We start from the raw sequence: 18,409 nt of genomic DNA on the forward strand, positions 1-18,409 counted from the left end.
TTCGATGAGGCCCTCCATGAAGACCTGGGTGAGTACCGACGCAAACACCCTGACATAACCTTACTACAATATGTTGATGACCTCCTGATTGCTGCCGAGACCCGAGAAGCTTGCATCCAAGGGACCAAGAGTCTCTTACAAGCTCTAGGGAGTCTAGGCTATCGAGCCTCGGCAAAGAAAGCTCAAATCTGTAAACCAGAAGTAACATATTTGGGATACCTGCTAAAAGGAGGGCAGCGCTGGCTAACCGACGCCCGGAAGCAGACAGTTCTGCAGATCCCCAGGCCACAATCCACCCGACAAGTAAGGGAATTCCTGGGGTCGGCAGGATTTTGTAGACTATGGATACCTGGGTTTGCAGAGCTGGCTAAGCCCCTATATCAGGCAACACGGGGACAGCAGCCATTTAATTGGACAGAAGAAGCCGAGTCGGCTTTCCAACAGATTAAAACTGCCCTACTCTCTGCGCCTGCACTGGGACTGCCTGACGTCACTAAGCCCTTCCACTTATACGTGGACGAGAGTAAGGGCGTCGCCAAGGCGGTGCTAACTCAGAACTTAGGCCCCTGGCGGAGGCCTGTCGCCTACCTGTCAAAAAAGTTAGATCCAGTGGCTGCCGGGTGGCCCCCCTGCCTCCGAGTGATTGCAGCCATGGCCCTAATGGTACAAGATGCTGATAAACTTGTCTTGGGACAAGAATTACGGGTTGTTACCTCACACGCCATCGAAGGTGTACTCAAACAGCCGCCTAACCGATGGATAAGCAACGCCCGGCTTACCCACTACCAAGGACTACTATTAAATTCCCTTAGAATAACTTTCCTGCCCCCAACAACCTTAAACCCTGCCTCGCTGTTGCCCAACCCGGACCTGGACGTGCCGCTCCATAATTGCACCGAGATATTAGCTCAGGTGCACGGAGTTCGAGAGGACCTGCAGGACCGCCCACTTCCTGACGCCGACCTCGTTTGGTTCACCGATGGGAGCAGCTTCGTACACCAAGGCCAGAGATATGCTGGAGCAGCGGTGACTTCAGAGACTGAGGTAATCTGGGCGGAACCCCTGCCCCCGGGGACATCGGCCCAGAGGGCCGAACTGACAGCACTCACCCAAGCTCTTACCTTGGGGGCAGGGAGGAAACTGACAGTATACACAGACAGCTGATACGCTTTTGCTACGGCACACATACATGGGGCCATTTACAGGGAGCGAGGGTTGCTAACGGCTGAAGGAAAAGAAATAAAAAATAAGCAAGAGATCCTAGCCCTGCTAACAGCCCTGTGGAAACCAGAAAAGTTGGCTATTGTACATTGCCCAGGGCACCAGAAGCCAACCACTCCAACTGCTCAAGGCAACTTTCTGGCAGACCAAACTGCAAGGAGTGTGGCAAAGGCTCCCAGTCAACTCCTTGCACTCCAGCTCCCTGATCCGGGCCCCCGGGACTTGCCGTATCACCCTGATTATTCAGAACAAGATCTCCAGTGGATTGACAAACTTCCCCTGAAACAGATCCAGAATGGGTGGTGGACTGATACTAATGACCAAATTATTCTACCAGAAAAATTAGGACAGCAAGTGTTAGAACACATCCACCGATCCACCCATCTGGGTGCCCGGCGGATGATAGACCTGATCAGACGCTCCAAGCTCAAGATCAGACGCATAGCGGAGACGGCCAGCAACATCGTGACGAGTTGCAAAGTCTGCCAGCTTAGCAACGCCTATCCCCAACCCCAGGCTGCTGCGGGAACAAGGCCCAGGGGAACCAGGCCCGGTATCTACTGGGAAGTAGATTTCACTGAGGTAAAGCCAGGAAAATACGGATATCGGTACTTACTTGTCTTTGTAGATACCTTTTCAGGGTGGACTGAAGCATTTCCAACCAAAAGAGAAACCGCTCAGGTTGTAGCAAAGAAAATTCTGGAAGACATCCTCCCCAGGTATGGCTTTCCCATCCAGATAGGGTCAGATAATGGGCCGGCCTTCGTTGCTAAGGTGAGTCAGGATTTGGCTTCCATTCTTGGGGCTAATTGGAAATTACATTACGCTTACAGGCCCCAGAGTTCAGGACAGGTAGAGAGGATGAATCGGACCTTAAAGGAGACCTTAACTAAATTAACTATGGAGACTGGTGCTAATTGGGTGGTCCTTCTCCCCTACGCTCTGTTCCGGGCCCGTAATACCCCTTACAGACTGGGCCTTACCCCTTATGAAATCATGTATGGCAGACCCCCACCCCTGGTTCCCAGCCTAAAAGATGATCTGCTCAAATCTGAAACAGAAAATGTCTCTGAACTATTGTTTTCCCTACAAGCCTTGCAGAAAATTCATCAGGAAGTCTGGCCCAAGCTGAAGGAACTGTATGAGACCGGTCCTCCACCAACACCCCATCCATACCAGCCAGGAGACTGGGTCCTGGTTAAGCGACACCGGCAAGAGACCTTGGAACCCAGGTGGAAGGGACCACTCCAAGTACTCCTAACCACACCCACCGCCCTGAAGGTAGAAGGCATCGCTTCGTGGATCCACTACACCCACGTCAAGCCAGTGGGCCCAGCCTCCGACCTTCTCGGACCCGTCACGATAGCGACTGAAGCACCGACCACGTGGACTGTGGACAAAGCTAAGAACAACCCCTTAAAACTCACCCTGCCCTGGCAGCCTAGCTCACTGCAAACATGCAGCTAGGTAGTCTAACCCTAATGTTAGTCGCCCTAGTGGCCTTGAGGGCAAACACAAAACCAGTTTCTAATCCCTTTGTCTGGAGATTCTGGCTTTATGAAAACCGAACCCACCCTGGGCAACCTCATAAGCCTGGGAAATTATTGGCCAGTGCTGATTGTCCCTCCTCAGGGTGCAGCGCCCCAATTTTGCTGAATTTTACTGGTTTTCAGATAGCCAAACCAGTGGCACCAATGATATGTTTTGAGTTTGATCAGACTAAGTACAATTGTAAACACTATTGGTGGCACCAAAACGCAGGCTGCCCCTACAATTACTGTAAAATGCACTCAGTCAGAGGGTGGAACGAGCAATCCGGGTGGAACTTCTACCAGCAGGGTAGAGGCGGTATCTATACTTGGATAGTTAAGGACCCTTGGGACCCCCGCTGGACCACACCTCAACATGGGGCTGTATACTATTCCTCTTCCTCCACGTGGCCTAGTAGTCACCTCTATCTGTGGCGTGGCCTAGTTCAAGTACTGCCCCTGGTCCATGGGGATATCCAGCGACAGGAAGACAGACTAGCACAAGAATTACGCCCTTTCTCCTGGCTAGAAGTATTACAAGAAGGATTAGAACTTGCCAACCTTACAGGACTTCACAGCTTGTCTGGCTGCTTTCTGTGTGCCACCCTAGGGCATCCACCACTAACCGCTGTCCCTCTGCCCTGGAAATCCTCCACCCAAACTAGGGACTTTCAGAATCTCACGGACGCCCCCATTCTTAATGTGCCACTGTACCTGAACCCTAGTCAGGAAAAGTTTCCCTACTGTTTTTCAGGCACTAACTCCAGCCTCTGTAGCATCACTGTAACGCCCCCTAGTACCTCCCTAAGAGCCCCGCCGGGCATATTCTTTTGGTGCAATGGAACATTATCTAAGCATTTACCTGGCCCCTGTTACCAACCTACTGTGTCTGCCAGTCACCCAGCCCCTAGACCGAGACTTACACGAGCAATATTTCTCCTCCTCATTGCGGGAATTTCCCTCACATCATCCCTTATTGCGGCCGGACTGGCAGGGGGAGCCCTAAGTCACACCCTCATAGAAAGTAACAAATTGTACCAACAATTTGCCGTAGCTATGGAGGAGTCAGCTGAGTCCCTTGCCTCCCTTCAATGACAGCTCACATCCCTAGCTCAGGTGACCTTGCAGAACCGAAGGGCCCTAGACCTACTCACTGCTGAAAAAGGTGGTACATGTATGTTCCTGAAAGAGGACTGTTGCTTCTATGTAAATGAATCAGGGCTTGTAGAAAACCGGGTCCAACAGCTACGCAAGTTAAGCACAGAAATGAGAAAACAGCAGTTTGCCTCAGCTGCAAATCAATGGTGGAATTCCTATATGTTTTCTCTGCTGGCCCCCTTCCTTGGACCCCTACTAAGTCTGCTATTTCTGTTTACCGTAGGACCTTGTGTTGTTAACAGAATTTTGCAATTTGTCAGGGAAAGGTTTGACACCATACAGCTCATGGACCTCAGAGCCCAATACCAACCTGTAGACGCTGAAACAGAATCAGACTTATAAGACCCAAGATTGGCTCCAGAGGTACTTGAGAAAGGGAGGAATGAGAGAGATCAAATGAAATAATGAAATCCACAGGCAGACAGCCCGGGCGGCGCCTTGAGCCTAGTTAAAAGTTGACCCCAAGGGCAGACAGCCCAGGCGGCGCCTTGAGCCTAGTTAACAAGTTGACCCCGATAAGAGCACAATCATTTGTGAGAGTGTGGGAACCAATAGAAAACTGCTAAATGTATAGACTTAAAATGTTAACCAATTGTAATGCTGTAACCTAGAGAATTCCCCTGTTCCTCTGCAACTTTACAAGTCCTGTTTACATTAGGCTATAAAAGGCAAGCACACGCATTGTTCAGGGCCCTCTTGTATGTTGTAAAACGGAGGGACCAAATTTGAACTTGCATTAAAGATCCTTGCCGCTTGGCTTTGACTCTGGTCTCTGGTGGTCTTCTTTGGGGAATAAAAGGTCTGGGCATAACAGTAAGTGGTTGTGACACAGATCGTAACAACCCTCACAACCTAAAACATTTACTATTTGGACTTTAAAAAAAAAGCCTTGCTGGCACTGGCTTATGAATCAAAGGATAGAAGAGAATTCAGGGGCCCCACGGCTTTGGTTTTTAAGAATAAAGAAGTAGAAGTCCCTTCTGTTTCTGGTCTTAGGTGATGCTATAATTGGGATCAAAAGGGGAATAAACAGAGTTGCAACTGTTAACAGAAAAATAAACAAAAACCTCCCTGAGCTCCTGCCGCTGCAGTGTGAATTACAGACTTCCCCAACACACCGGGACAGTGGTTCCCAAACTCCATTACACAGTAAGATCACTCGGCAATTTAGTAAAACAAACTCACACAATGCTAGTGCCTGGCTCTTAGCACAGTCATGATTTAATTTGTAACCTGGGTATGCAGAGATTTTCAAGTTCTCTAGATGATTTTCATAAGCAGCAAAATTTGAGAACCCCTAACTGGCAGATCAGGCTGTAGTGCAGGGTTAACAAGCTGTCCTCAGAGTGGCTGCCGGTGCTTCCGGCTACTGCCTATTATCTTCACATTAGGGTTACAACCCAGAGGTCAGGCTCCTTAGTAGAAACTACAAGTGATTTAAATTGCTTTATGACCTAACACAGGTAAGAAAAGATGAGAATACATTTTCTTTTCTTTTTTTTTTTTTTGTAACAAGGTCTTGCTGTCACCCACACTGGATTGCAGTGGCATGATCACAGCTCACCACAGTTGTGACCTCCTGGGCTCAAGGGATCCTCACACCACAGCCCCCAAGGAGCTGGGACTACAGGGCCATGCCACCATGCCAGGCTAATTTTTTTACTTTGTAGAGATAGGGTCATGTCGCCTAGGCTGGTCTCAAACTCCGGGGCTCAAGCAATCTTCCCTCTTCCCAAAGTGCTGGGATTACAGGTGTGAGCCACCACACCATACCTGACCCACCAGGGGAAATTTTTTTAAATATAAAAAGAGAAATATAAGTACCACTTCTAATTCCTGGAAGATGGACTAGATAGGCTTTTCCCTATTCCTCCCTCTAAGTACAACTAAAAACCCAGTCACTGTAAATTAAAGAAATAAAAGATGACTCTGAAGGGTAGAGAGAAGTCACACTAGTCAAGGACTTCAGGACTCAAAGACTGACGTGGTGGTGAATTCTCTCAACAACTGATAGACCAACTAGGCAGGAAATCAGCAAGGATATAGAAGGACTTAACACCATCAACCAACAGGATGTAACTGACATTTACACGACACTCCACCCAACGTCAAGAAGGACTTAACACCATCAACCAACAGGATGTAACTGACACGACACTCCACCCAACGTCAAGAAGGACTTAACACCATCAACCAACAGGATGTAACTGACATTTACACGACACTCCACCCAACGTCAAGAAGGACTTAACACCATCAACCAACAGGATGTAACTGACATTTACACGACACTCCACCCAACGTCAAGAAGGACTTAACACCATCAACCAACAGGATGTAACTGACATTTACACGACACTCCACCCAACGTCAAGAAGGACTTAACACCATCAACCAACAGGATGTAACTGACATTTACACGACACTCCACCCAGTGTCAGAATGTACATTCTTTTCAAGTGCCCATGAAACGTGTATAAGATTGGCCGGGCATGGTGGCTCACGCCTGTAATCCCAACACTTTGGGAAGAAGCCAAGGCAGGTGGATCAGCTGAGGTCAGGAGTTTAAGACCTGCCTGGTAAACAGGATGAAACCCCGTCTCTACTAAAAATACAAAAAATTAGCCAGGCGTGGTGGCGGCCGCTGGTAGTCCCAGCTACTTGGAAGGCTGAGGCAGGAGAAGAACTTGAACTCAGCACCAGAGGCTGCAGTGAGCCAAGATCGTACCACTGCACTCCAGCCTGGGTGGCAGAGTGAAACTCCATCTCCAAAAAATTAAAAAAATAAAAAAATAATAACAAGATAAGACCATATCTTGGGCCATAAAACAAACCTGAACAAATTTAAAATAACTCAAATCATGCAGCATATATTCTCCAACTACAATTCAACAACAAAAAATAACAGAAAAATTTCCAAATACTTGTATACTAAACAACACTTCTAAATAATCCATGGGTCAACGAAGAATCTCAAAGAAAAATTTTTAAAAATACATTGAACTGAATGAAAATAAAAATACATTGAAATTTGTGAGACAAAGCTAAAGACATGCTGAGAGGAAAATGTATAGCAACAAACAGCTACATTAGAAACAGGAAATATCTCCAATCAATAAGCTCAAAAATCGAGATTAAGAACAGAAAAATAGGCCAGGCACAGTGGCTCACAACTGTAATCCCAGCACTTTGGGAGGCCGAGGTGGGCAGATTGCTAGAGCCCAGGAGTTCACGACTCGCCTGAGCAATACAGTGAAACCCTGTCTCTACAAAAATATAAAAATTTAGCTAGGTGTGGTGGTGTGCGCCTGTAGTCCCAGTTACTCGAAAGGCTGAGGAAAAAGGTTTGCTTTCTTACAATAATGGAATTAAACTAGAAATCAATAACAGAAAGATAGCTGGAACATCTCAAAATAGCTGGAAATTAAAGCACTTTTAAATAATACAGTGGTCAAAGAAGAAATCTTAAGAGAAAGTTAAAAATATGTTGAACTTGAAGTGACACAAGAGTTTTGAATTAAAAGAAAGAGAAAAATATTTTGAACTAAATCAAAATAAAAATAAAGCATGATAAACACCTCATTATATCCTAGGATTTATTACTTCAGAGTATTACATAAATCACGTATTTATTTATTTAGAGATGGGGTCTTACTCTGCTGCCCAGGATGAAATGCTGTGGTGTAGTCATAGCTCACTGCAGCCTCGAGCTTCCAGGCTCAAGTGATCCTCCTGCTTCAGCCTCCTGAGTAGCTGGGACTACAGGCATGTGCCACCACACCCACCTCATTTTTGTACATTTTTGTAGAGATGGGCTTTCGCCATATTGTCCAGGCTAGTCTTGAACTCCTGGGCTCAAGCAATCAGCCTGCCTCAGCCTCCTAAAGTGCTAGGATTATAAGCGTGAGCCACCATGTCTGGCCATAAATAATAATTTAAATTAAGCCAATATTAAGTATGACAGGGGAGCCCATTATTTGCTCATTTAGTAATAATTATTATGTATTTCATAACTTTTCTTCTTCTATTATTTTTTAAATCTCTCTTACTGGAAGGATATATCTGTTTTTCAAAATGTGTCAGATTTGAAAAAGATCAAGCTTAACTGACACAATATAATTGTTCTGAGAGCCATACTGATTAATTAAAGGTAAAATAATTGGGGAAAAAAGAGAAAACTCCAGATCTGTATACATCACAAATACAGAAACAAAAATCCACAACAAAATAATAGTCCATAGAATTCAGCAACATATAGAAATAACTATATGCCATGACCAAGTGGGGTTTACTCCAGGAATGCAAAGGTGATTTAATATTTGAAAATCAACCAATGAAATCCACCATATTAACAGGCGAAAAAAATCACATGATTATGCATATCAACTAAAGCAGAAAAAGGATTTGACAGAAGGCAATATCCATTCATGATTAAAGCTCTCAGACACATAGGAATAGAGAGCTACTTTCTCAACATGTATAAAACATGTATAAAAGATAAAGAACATGTATAAAAACACGTATAAAGAACATGCATAAAAATCTGCAGCTAACATTATATTTAATAATGAAAGACTGAATGTTTTCTCGCATGTTTATGGATTGGAAAACTCAACACAGTAAAAATGTCAATTCTCCTCAAATTGACACACAGGGTTAATGCAGCTCCTAGCAAAATCCCTGCAAGTTTTTTGGCAGATACAGACAAGATTATTGTAAAATGTATATGGAAATGCAAAGGAACCAAAACAGCCAGAACAATTTTAAAATAAAGTGGAAAGAATCAGTCTACCCAATTTCAAGACTTACTAAATAATTACAGTAATTAAGGGCTGTGTGTTACTGGTGGAGGCACAGACACGGGGATCACTGGAACAGAACGGAAAACCCAGAAACACAAACAGATCACCACAAATACACCCAACTGATTGTTTCTGCCAAAGGCACGAAAGCAATTCCATGAAGGAAAGACAGCCTTTCCAACAAATGGTGCTAAAGCAATTGCCCATCTGTACACAAAGAAACAAACCTTGATCTAAGTCTCCCACCTTATACAAAACTTAACTCAAATGAATCATGGACTTAAATGTAAAGTGTAAAACTATAAAACTTTTGAAAAAAAACATAAGAAAACTTTCGAGATCTAGAGCTTGGCAAAGACATCTTAGACTTGACGTCAAAGACACAATAAGAGGACAAACTGATATTCTGGACTTCGTCAAAACTAAAACCATTTGCCCTACAAAAGCCCCTGTTAAAAGGATAAAAAGACAAGCTATGAACTGGGAGAAAATATTTGCAAACCACATATCTGACAAAGGACTACTACCCAGAATACATGAAGAACTCTCAAAACTCAACAGTAAAAAACAATCCAATCAGAAAATTGGCTTAAGAGATGAAGAGGCTGGGTGTGGTGGCTCACGCCTGTAATCCTAGCACTTTCAGAGGCTGAGGCGGGTGGATCACGAGGTCAGGAGTTCGAGACCAGCCTGGCCAACATGGTAAAACCCCATCTCTACTAAAAATACAAAAATTAGCCGGACATAGTGGCATGTGCCTGTAGTCCCAGTTACTCTGGAGGCTGAGGCAGAAGAATCGCTTGAACCCGGGAGGCAGAGGTTACAGTGAGCCAAGATCGTGCCACTGCACTCCAGCCTGGGCAACAGAGCGAAACTCCGCCTCAAAAAAAAAAAAAAAAGATGAGACAGTTTGCCAAAGAGGATATATAATTAGCGAGTAAGCACATGAAAAGAGGTTCAACATCATTAGACATTAGGGAAACACAAATTAAAACCAAAATAAAATATCACTACACTCCTATCAGAATCGATTAAACAAAAAATTGTGACAACGCCAAATGCTGGCAAACATGTGGAGAAACTTACACGTCACTGCTAGGAATTTAAAAGTTTAGCAGTTTCTTACAAAACTAAACCTGCAATTACTTAATGAGCCAGCAACTGCATTCCTGGCACTTTTTCTGGAAAAATAAAGATGTATGTTCACACACAAACCTGTACATAGATGTTCACAGCAACTTCATTCATAATAGCCCAAAACTGGAAACAATCCAGATGTCCTTCAAAGTGTGAATGTTTAAACCAACTGTGGTATATCACACTGTGAAATATTCACCAGCCACAAAAAGTCAAATTATTGATATCTACAACGACCTGGATGAATTTCCAGAGGATTATGCTGAGTAAAAAAAGCCATGCTCAGAAGTTCACATACACTATGAATTCATTCACATAGCATTTTGGTTGTTGTTATTGTTTTGTCTTTTTTGAGACAGAGCCTCACTTTGTCACTTAGGCTGGAGTACAATGGTGCGATCTCGGCTTACTGCAACCTCTGCCTCAAGCTGTTCCCTGCCTCAGCCTCCTGAGTAGCTGGGGTTACAGGCGACCGCCACCACGCCTGGCTAATTTTTATATTTTTAGTAGAGATGCGGTTTCACCATGTTGGCCAGGCTGGTCTTGAACTCCTGACCTCAAGTGACCCACCCGGCTCGGCCACCCAAAGCGCTGGGATTACAGGCGTGAGCCAGCCTGGCCAACACGACAAAATCCTGTCTCTACTAAAAATACAAAAATTAGCCAGGAGTGGTGGCAGTCGCCTGTAACCCCAGCTACTCAGGAGGCTGAGGCACGAGAATCGCTTGAACCTGGTAGGCAGAGGTGGCAGTGAGCTGAGATTGCGCCACTGCACTCCAGCCTGGGCAACAGAGTGAGACTCTTGTCTCAAAAGAAAAAAAAAGAAAAGAAAAATTCAGGGAAAAAAGGGTGCTTGCACCTATACTGAACATGGGCACTTTTTTCCTTGTCATTTTTCCCTAAACAATACAGTATAACAACTGTTCCCATAGCATTTATATTGTATTATGTATTATAAATAACCTAGAGGTAATTTAAAGTATACATGAGGACATACGCAGGTTATATGCAAATACTATTCCATTTTATATAAGGAACTTTTATGTAAGCATCCATGGATTTTGTTATCTGTGGAGTCCTGGAAGCAATCCTCCATGGTTACCAAAGAACAACTGTATTGTATATATGTCTGATACATGTGTGTATTGTATATATGTCTGATATATGTCTTATTGAATATATGTATATGTCTGTATTGTATATATTATATGTCTGTATTGTATATATGTCTGATACATGTCTGTATTGTATATATGTCTGATATATGTCTTATTGAATATATGTATATGTCTGTATTGTATATATGTATATGTCTGTATTGTATATATGTATATGTCTGTATTGTATATATGTCTGATATATGTCTTATTGAATATACGTATATGTCTGTATTGTATATATGTATATGTCTGTATTGTATATATGTATATGTCTGTATTGTATATGTCTGATACATGTCTGTATTGTATATATGTCTGATATATGTCTTATTGAATATATGTATATGTCTGTATTGTATATATGTATATGTCTGTATTGTATATATGTATATGTCTGTATTGTATATATGTCTGATATATGTCTTATTGAATATATGTGTATGTATTGTATATATGTATATGTCTGTATTGTATATATGTCTGTATTGTATATATGTCTGATATATGTCTGTATTGTATATATGTCTGATATATATCTGTATTGTATGTATGTATGATATATGTACAGATGATATACAGATAGATGTCAAACTTACTCTGTATTTTTTAAAAGCTTGCTAGGTGATTATGATACACATCTGGATTTGGAAATTCCTATTCAAAAGTGCCTTTTTTTGATACTGAATCAATATTTGCATCTATACTTACAGGTGCATTCTCTGAAGAAAACACCACAAATGACAGAGGAAACAAAAGGTTTGTAAAATATATATATTTATGAGTTATAATAAGCTGAACAGAAATGTTCATGGCTCTGGGCCCCTCACTGTGGATCTCCTTAGTATATGATTAAAAACAATACTTAGCTACTTCTTACAATCTTATTACCAACCATCTACAGGTGGTTTTCTATATATTGTAAAACTGAACTGCTCAGACTACATTTTGAAAACAGCATTTTAGGCTTGGGATAAAGCATAAAATCAGAAAGGAACTGTGTAATCAATGACACTGTGAGGAAATGCATTCTTACTTTTGTCTCTGCTGATCAATCCAGAATTTACAGCTCTTCCTGACAAAGTCACAGCCCATTCCTCGGCCCCAGTCTAACTTCTCAGCCATGCTGTAATTTGCTTTATACCAGCTGTGGAATAAAAAACAAAGCAACTTTTATTGCTGTCCTTTTAAAAACCAACTCTAGCACAACAACTGAGAATCTCAACAGCGAGCACCTTCGGACCTTGAGAAAGATTCTGGAGGCCATCACTATAAGTGATGGTTCTTACAGAGCAGGGACTGCTACACAGGGATCCAATAACCAGGCTTATGATGAGGTATTAAACACTTTTACATGTTTACATAACAAAACTAAACACGTTTCTATTGTAAGTTTCACTTTATTTTACTTTGAGACACGGTCTTGCTCTGTCACCCAGGCTGGAGTGCAGTGGCACGATCCCGGCTTGCCGGAAGCTCTGCCTCTTGGGTTCAGGTGATTCTCCTGCCTCCGCCTCCTGAGTAGCTGGGACTACAGGCGCCCGCCACCATGTCTGGCTAATTTTTGCATTTTTAGTAAAGACAGGGTTTCACCATGTTTGCCACACTGGTCTTGAACTCCTGACCTCAGGTGATCCACCCACCTCGGCCTCCCAAAGTGCTGGGATTACAGGTGTGAGCCACTGTGCCCAGCCTACGTCCAATACTTTTTAAATGTCCTAGCTGGGCGCGGTGACTCACACTTGTAACTCCAGGACTTTGGGAGGCTGAGGTGGTTGGATCATTTCAGGTTGGGAGTTCGAGACCAGCCTGGCCAACATGGTGAGACCCTGTCTCTACTAAAAATACAAAAAGTTAGCCAGGTGTGCGGTGGTGTGTACTTACAGTCTCAGCTACCTGGGAGGCTGAGGTGGCAGGATCGCCTCCACCCAGGATCATGCCACGGCACTCCAGCCCGGGAAATTGAGTGAGACCTTGTCTCAAAAGAAAAAGTTCTAACAACAGAAAAAAGAAAGTACTGACTGAGTTTCCAGACAAATTTAATTGAAGGCAATCAGTTTGTTTTAGTTTGTATTTATTTTTAGAGATAAGATTAGCTTGCAAAAATTATAAAATTATACAAAATAGTCTCTTACCTGTATGTATTATATTTTGTTCCTTTAGCATTATCAAAACAGTAAATAAAAACATAGGCTCAGGGCTGGGTGCAGTGGCTCACACCTGTAATCCCAGCACTTAGTGAGGCCAAGGTGGGCGGATCACTTTAGCTCAGGAGTTTGAGACCAGCCTGGGCAACGTGGTGAAACCCCATCTCTATAATAAAAAATGTAATAAAAAACAATAATATTTTAAAAAATAGGCTCAAAAGTTGGGGAGATAAGAATTATCCTCTCCATTTATATCACCTTAATACAAAATCAAACAAATATGTAATGTAGCATCTTCCAAAACTTCTCTCCTGTCAAAGAACAAAGCTCTCACTCAGAAACTGAAGGAGTCGCAGCGCTCCAACGCCAAAATGCCTGCAACTTCTGCAACTACAATGTGAGTTACATTCCCAGCTACCTTGGTGTCACAGCAGGGTCAAACTGTCTGGACAGTGACAGTGCCCCTAGTGCTGTCCACTAATTTAGCAGGTGCTCAGGCTCAGAAGCCCTTAGCCCTATGAATAAAGTGTAGAGTAAGTAGACTCCTTTATGAAGGTGCATGTTGGTGAGTGCAGAATATCCTATCAGCGCTGTTATTCCATCACCAGGTGGGCACTCCAGCTACACACCATGAGACCCTCTTGATAACCGTTTCTTTGCAGCTCTTTCCGTATTAACAGTCAACAGTTATTAAGCATTTGTCACATGGTAGGCACTTTGTTAAATGAAGGCTACAGTAGTAAACACATAAACAGAAACTGCTTTCATGAAGATCATGATCTAGTAGGGAAGACAGATATTAAAACAAAACATTTGAAGTGTGATAAGTATTCCAAAGGAGAAGTATATGATGCTAACAGGGAACAGAAAAACCTAAGTTAGTATGAAGAATTTGGAAAGGTTTTCTGAGGAAGCAACTTTAGCTAAACTCAGAAGAATGAGCACTAGTGAGGCAGTAGAGGGGGCTTTAGAAACAGGGGTTTCTGAGTAATATTAGTGAGTTGTGAAATCCACTTAGCAGATCTTGATTAACATTTCTTTCTCTCTCTTTAAAAACTCAATACGATAAAGGACTGCACTGAGGTAGCAAGAGTAAGTCTTGTTTCATGAGTCTTTAGCTCGGTTTTTTATATAATGCTCATACTTAGTTGGCACTTACAGTGTGCCAAGCACTGTACAAAAGGGCTTTACAATATTAACTCATTTAAGTCTCATAAAACTCAATGAGATATACTGGGCACGGCGGCTCATGCCTATAATCCCAGCACTGTGGGTGGATCACCCGAGGTCAGGAGTTCCAGACCAGCCTGGCCAACATGGTGAAACCCCATCTATATTAAAAATATAAAAATTAGCCGGGTGTGGTAATGCACACCTGTAGTCCCAGCTACTCAGGAGGCTGAGGCAGGAGAACCACTTGACCCTGAGAGGTGGAGGTTGTAGTGAGCCAAGATCACATCACTGCACTCCAGCCTGGGTGACAGAGCAAGACTCCGTCTCAAAAAAAAAAAAAACCTCTATATGTTTAAATCCTTACACCTCTTTGACCTCTCAACAGTGAAGATAGTGTCAACAATTTTCATGGTTTTAATGGCACCTCTGCCATTAATGTTCAAATTTGATTCAATTTTCTAATTTTCTCTCAGACTGTCTTAGAAAGAGTAAGAGGTAACAACGCTTCTACTACAGCAGCTTTAATTTTTTTTGATATGTAGGGCTTGTATAAAAGATTTCATTTAAAAACAGTATTTCTGCCAGGCATGGTGGCTCATTCCTGTAATCCCAGCACTTTGGGAGGCCAAGGCAGGAGGCTTGCTTGAGCCCAGGAGTTTGGGACCAGCCTGGGCAATATAGTGAGACCTTGTCTCTACTTAAAAAAATAAACTAAACAGTATTTCATGGCTTCACCTGAAAGTTCTACTGTTTTATTAAAAAAAAAAAAAAAAAGTAATTTAAAAATTATTTAGTCTTTCCTTGATATTGGCTCAGCCTCTGCTTATTCGAAAACAAATAATATCACGGATTTTGTCCTAATTATTACTATGTCTCGGAGCCTCAAACATTTATTGTGGCCAGGTGAGGTGGCTCAGGCCTATAATCCCAGCACTTTGGGAGAAGTCAAGGTGGGTGGATCATTTGAGCCCAGAAGTTTGTGAACAACCTGGGCAACATGACAAAGCCCCATCTCTATTTAAAATACAAAAAATTAGCCAGGCACAGTGGCACGTGCCTGTAGTCCCAGCTACTCAGGAAGCTGAGGTGGGAGGAGTGCTTGAGCCCGGGAAGTACAGGTTTAGTGAGTCCAGACTGCCACTGCACTCCACCCTGCGCAACAGGAGTGAGACCCTATTTTAAAACAACCAACAGAAGTATTTATTGAATGAATGAATGGAGTTGGTATGAATAACGGACAGCTAACTGTACAAGATTCAAATAATTAATAAGTATATTTTGCTTCAGCATAAAATGTCAGCATTTTCTTAAGCTATGAGCTCAGTATTAATTTCATTTTAATAAACAATTCATATCCTATTGTCACAGCTGTCTTACCCAGTGTCCTCCATTAATGCCAGAGTGATCCGAGAGAGTACTCGATTCTGAGTGTGAGAACCAGTCATCGCTTCATTCTGAAAATCACCAACAGAGTTTAACTGGAAAATGAGATTCTCTGCAACTCCTAATACTTTCTGTAATTCCTCTGACATATATATTTAAAATGTTTCAGCTGTGAGAGGCTGACAAGACATTCATTTAAAAGTGGTGAAATACATAAACCTTTAAAATGACTAGACTGAACCTCGAAGTGAAATCTACTTTCTGGGCCGGGAGCGGTGGCTCAAGCCTGTAATCCCAGCACTTTGGGAGGCCGAGACGGGCGGATCACGAGGTCAGGAGATCGAGACCATCCTGGCTAACACGGTGAAACCCCGTCTCTACTAAAAAATACAAAAAATTAGCCGGGCGAGGTGGCGGGCGCCTGTAGTCCCAGCTACTCGGGAGGCTGAGGCAGGAGAATGGTGTAAACCCGGGAGGCGGAGCTTGCAGTGAGCTGAGATCCGGCCACTGCACTCCAGCCCGGACGACAGAGCGAGACTCCTTCTCAAAAAAAAAAAAAAAAAAAAAAAAACTCTGTGATGAATGAAGATAAATCTATATGGAAACAGAAATACTACAGAAATAGTACACTCTCCAGGTAAAGCAAAGTGGGTGAATGAGGCAAATGCACAGATAATTTGGGGTCAGGGAGAACAGCTGTCTGAATTACACTGAAAATGTTTTCATAACCTTCAACTCTGTGATCACAGAAACATGTGCTAACATGAAAGCAAGTGTGACAGAGTCACGGGGTAAACGGACTTCCCTGAAAGGTCTAAAACATCATCAAGCTCTACCATCTACCCAATATTTTAATTCATATCATACAATTCCTATCAGGAGGTCACCTAATGATGAGGACTTCACTGCCTCTGACGGAGCTTATTTCATCTTTGGACACTTCTGAGTATTCTTTAAATCTTTCCATTGCACACCAGATGGCCATCTCAAGTACTGTGATACCATGCTTCAAAAAAAAAAAAAATAGTTCAAGGACACAAAATTGGTTTGAGAGAAGTTAATGTAATTACTACTCTCAGAGCTTCTGCTGAAAGGCACAAACTTTCATTTCTGGCCAATCTACAGCTTTCTTAAGGGAGTCACTTGAGAAAATTTCTTAAGGAAAAAAAAAAGCCAAACTTCCCATGGAAGGAATAAATATATGTGTCTTCCATAAGTTTCCATCATTGTTACTTTGACAGTAATGACAAGCATTCATTTCATTCCTTCCATAATTTTATTAACTTTAGGCATGATGTATATAAGCTGCAACTATCTATTTAAGCAGATCTCTAAAAATAAAAAGATACTGGTTCTTATTTGGACATGATCTTTCTCAGCCAGGCTGGTCCTCCCATCTGTCTATTGTGGTCTGGAGCTGCACGGGGACGGGGAGAGGCACAGATGACAGCCCCTCCACTGCCATGTGGAACACAAGAGGAACGCCTGGCTCTGCCGTGCTGGCGGGCCGTGTGTTCCTTCCAATATCCTTCTCTAAGGGAATCTTTTCTCAACACGGCTTGATTAGGTCCTGTGGGTTTGACTGCTTAGTTGAATCTAAAAACACCAACTGAAACCCCATCCTGAGTATCACAGATATAAATAAGTTGCTCATTACATTTTCTAAAATACAAAATTTAAACCATAGTTGTTCATTAACACAGAACCGTTATGCTACATTCAGATAGAAAAAATGAGTAGATCCAAGAATACAGTTTATTCTGTGAAAGTATGTGTTTCCGCAGTGTGAATGAGCTCATGTGAAATTAGTAAATAAGGGAATGGCATCAGTATAACATGGAATCACGTTGGTTCATTGATTTTACCTGCATGTGACTATTTTGTGATGAAGCCTAAATACAAAGTATACTAAGAGAGCCAAACACAGCAATACAAAAATGCTGTACTGTGTACAATGTGTTGCTCGGTGTAGCCAGCGACTCTGCATGCAAATGTTTACTGTATGGTTCTCACAAGTCTATGTACATTTTACCCCGTCCTCAATACTCAGATTTACAATCCCCCATGCAGCTACCATGGGTTATTATTACTGCTGATGCTGAAGGTAAAGAAATGCTAGAGTAGCCAGGCGCGGAGGTGCACGCCTGTAACCCCACACTTCGGGCCGCTGAGGCGGGTGAACTGCTTGAGTCCATGAGTTTGAGTTAAGCCTGGGCAACATGGTGAAAGCATCTCTACTGAAAGTACAAAAAGAAAATCAGCTGGGTGTGGTGGCACATGCCTGTATTTCTAGCTATCCAGGAGGCTGAGGTGGGAGAACCATTTGAGCCCAGGAGGTTGAGGCTGCAGTCAACTGAAATCATGCCACTGTACTCTAGCCTGGGCAAGTGAAGTAAGACAGAAAGAAAGAGAAGAAAGGAAAGAAAGGAAAAAGAAAAGGAAAAGGAAAGAAAGGAGAAGGAAGGAAGGAAGGAAGGAAGGAAGGAAGGAGGGAGGGAGGGAGGGAGGGAGGGAGGGAGGGAGGGAGGGAGGGAGGGAAGGAAGGAAGGAAGAGAGAAAGAGAGAGAGAGACACAGACTAGAGCAGGCTGGGTGCAGTGGTGTGTGCCTGTGGTCCCGGCTACTTGGGAGGCTGAGGCAGGAGGACGGCTTGAACCCAAAAGAGTTCGAGGCTGTAGTGTGCTATGATCATGCATGTGAACA

The 18,409-nt window shown here is 43.0% G+C and overlaps 1 protein-coding gene across 1 annotated transcript in view; it reads right to left on the bottom strand.

The window, feature by feature from the left end:
• LMLN (leishmanolysin like peptidase) overlaps window positions 1-18,409 on the bottom strand; it is a 79,745-nt gene that overhangs the window by 25,513 nt on the left and 35,823 nt on the right. The window contains exons 11-12 of the mRNA XM_030936622.1: window positions 15,702-15,778; window positions 12,041-12,151 (exon numbers count right to left, since the gene is read on the bottom strand). Coding sequence (XP_030792482.1) covers window positions 12,041-12,151; window positions 15,702-15,778 — 188 coding nt within the window. The remainder of the gene's footprint in view (window positions 1-12,040; window positions 12,152-15,701; window positions 15,779-18,409) is intronic.

The sequence above is a fragment of the Rhinopithecus roxellana genome, chromosome 1 (assembly GCF_007565055.1).
Source record: "Rhinopithecus roxellana isolate Shanxi Qingling chromosome 1, ASM756505v1, whole genome shotgun sequence".
Lineage (NCBI taxonomy): Eukaryota > Metazoa > Chordata > Mammalia > Primates > Cercopithecidae > Rhinopithecus > Rhinopithecus roxellana.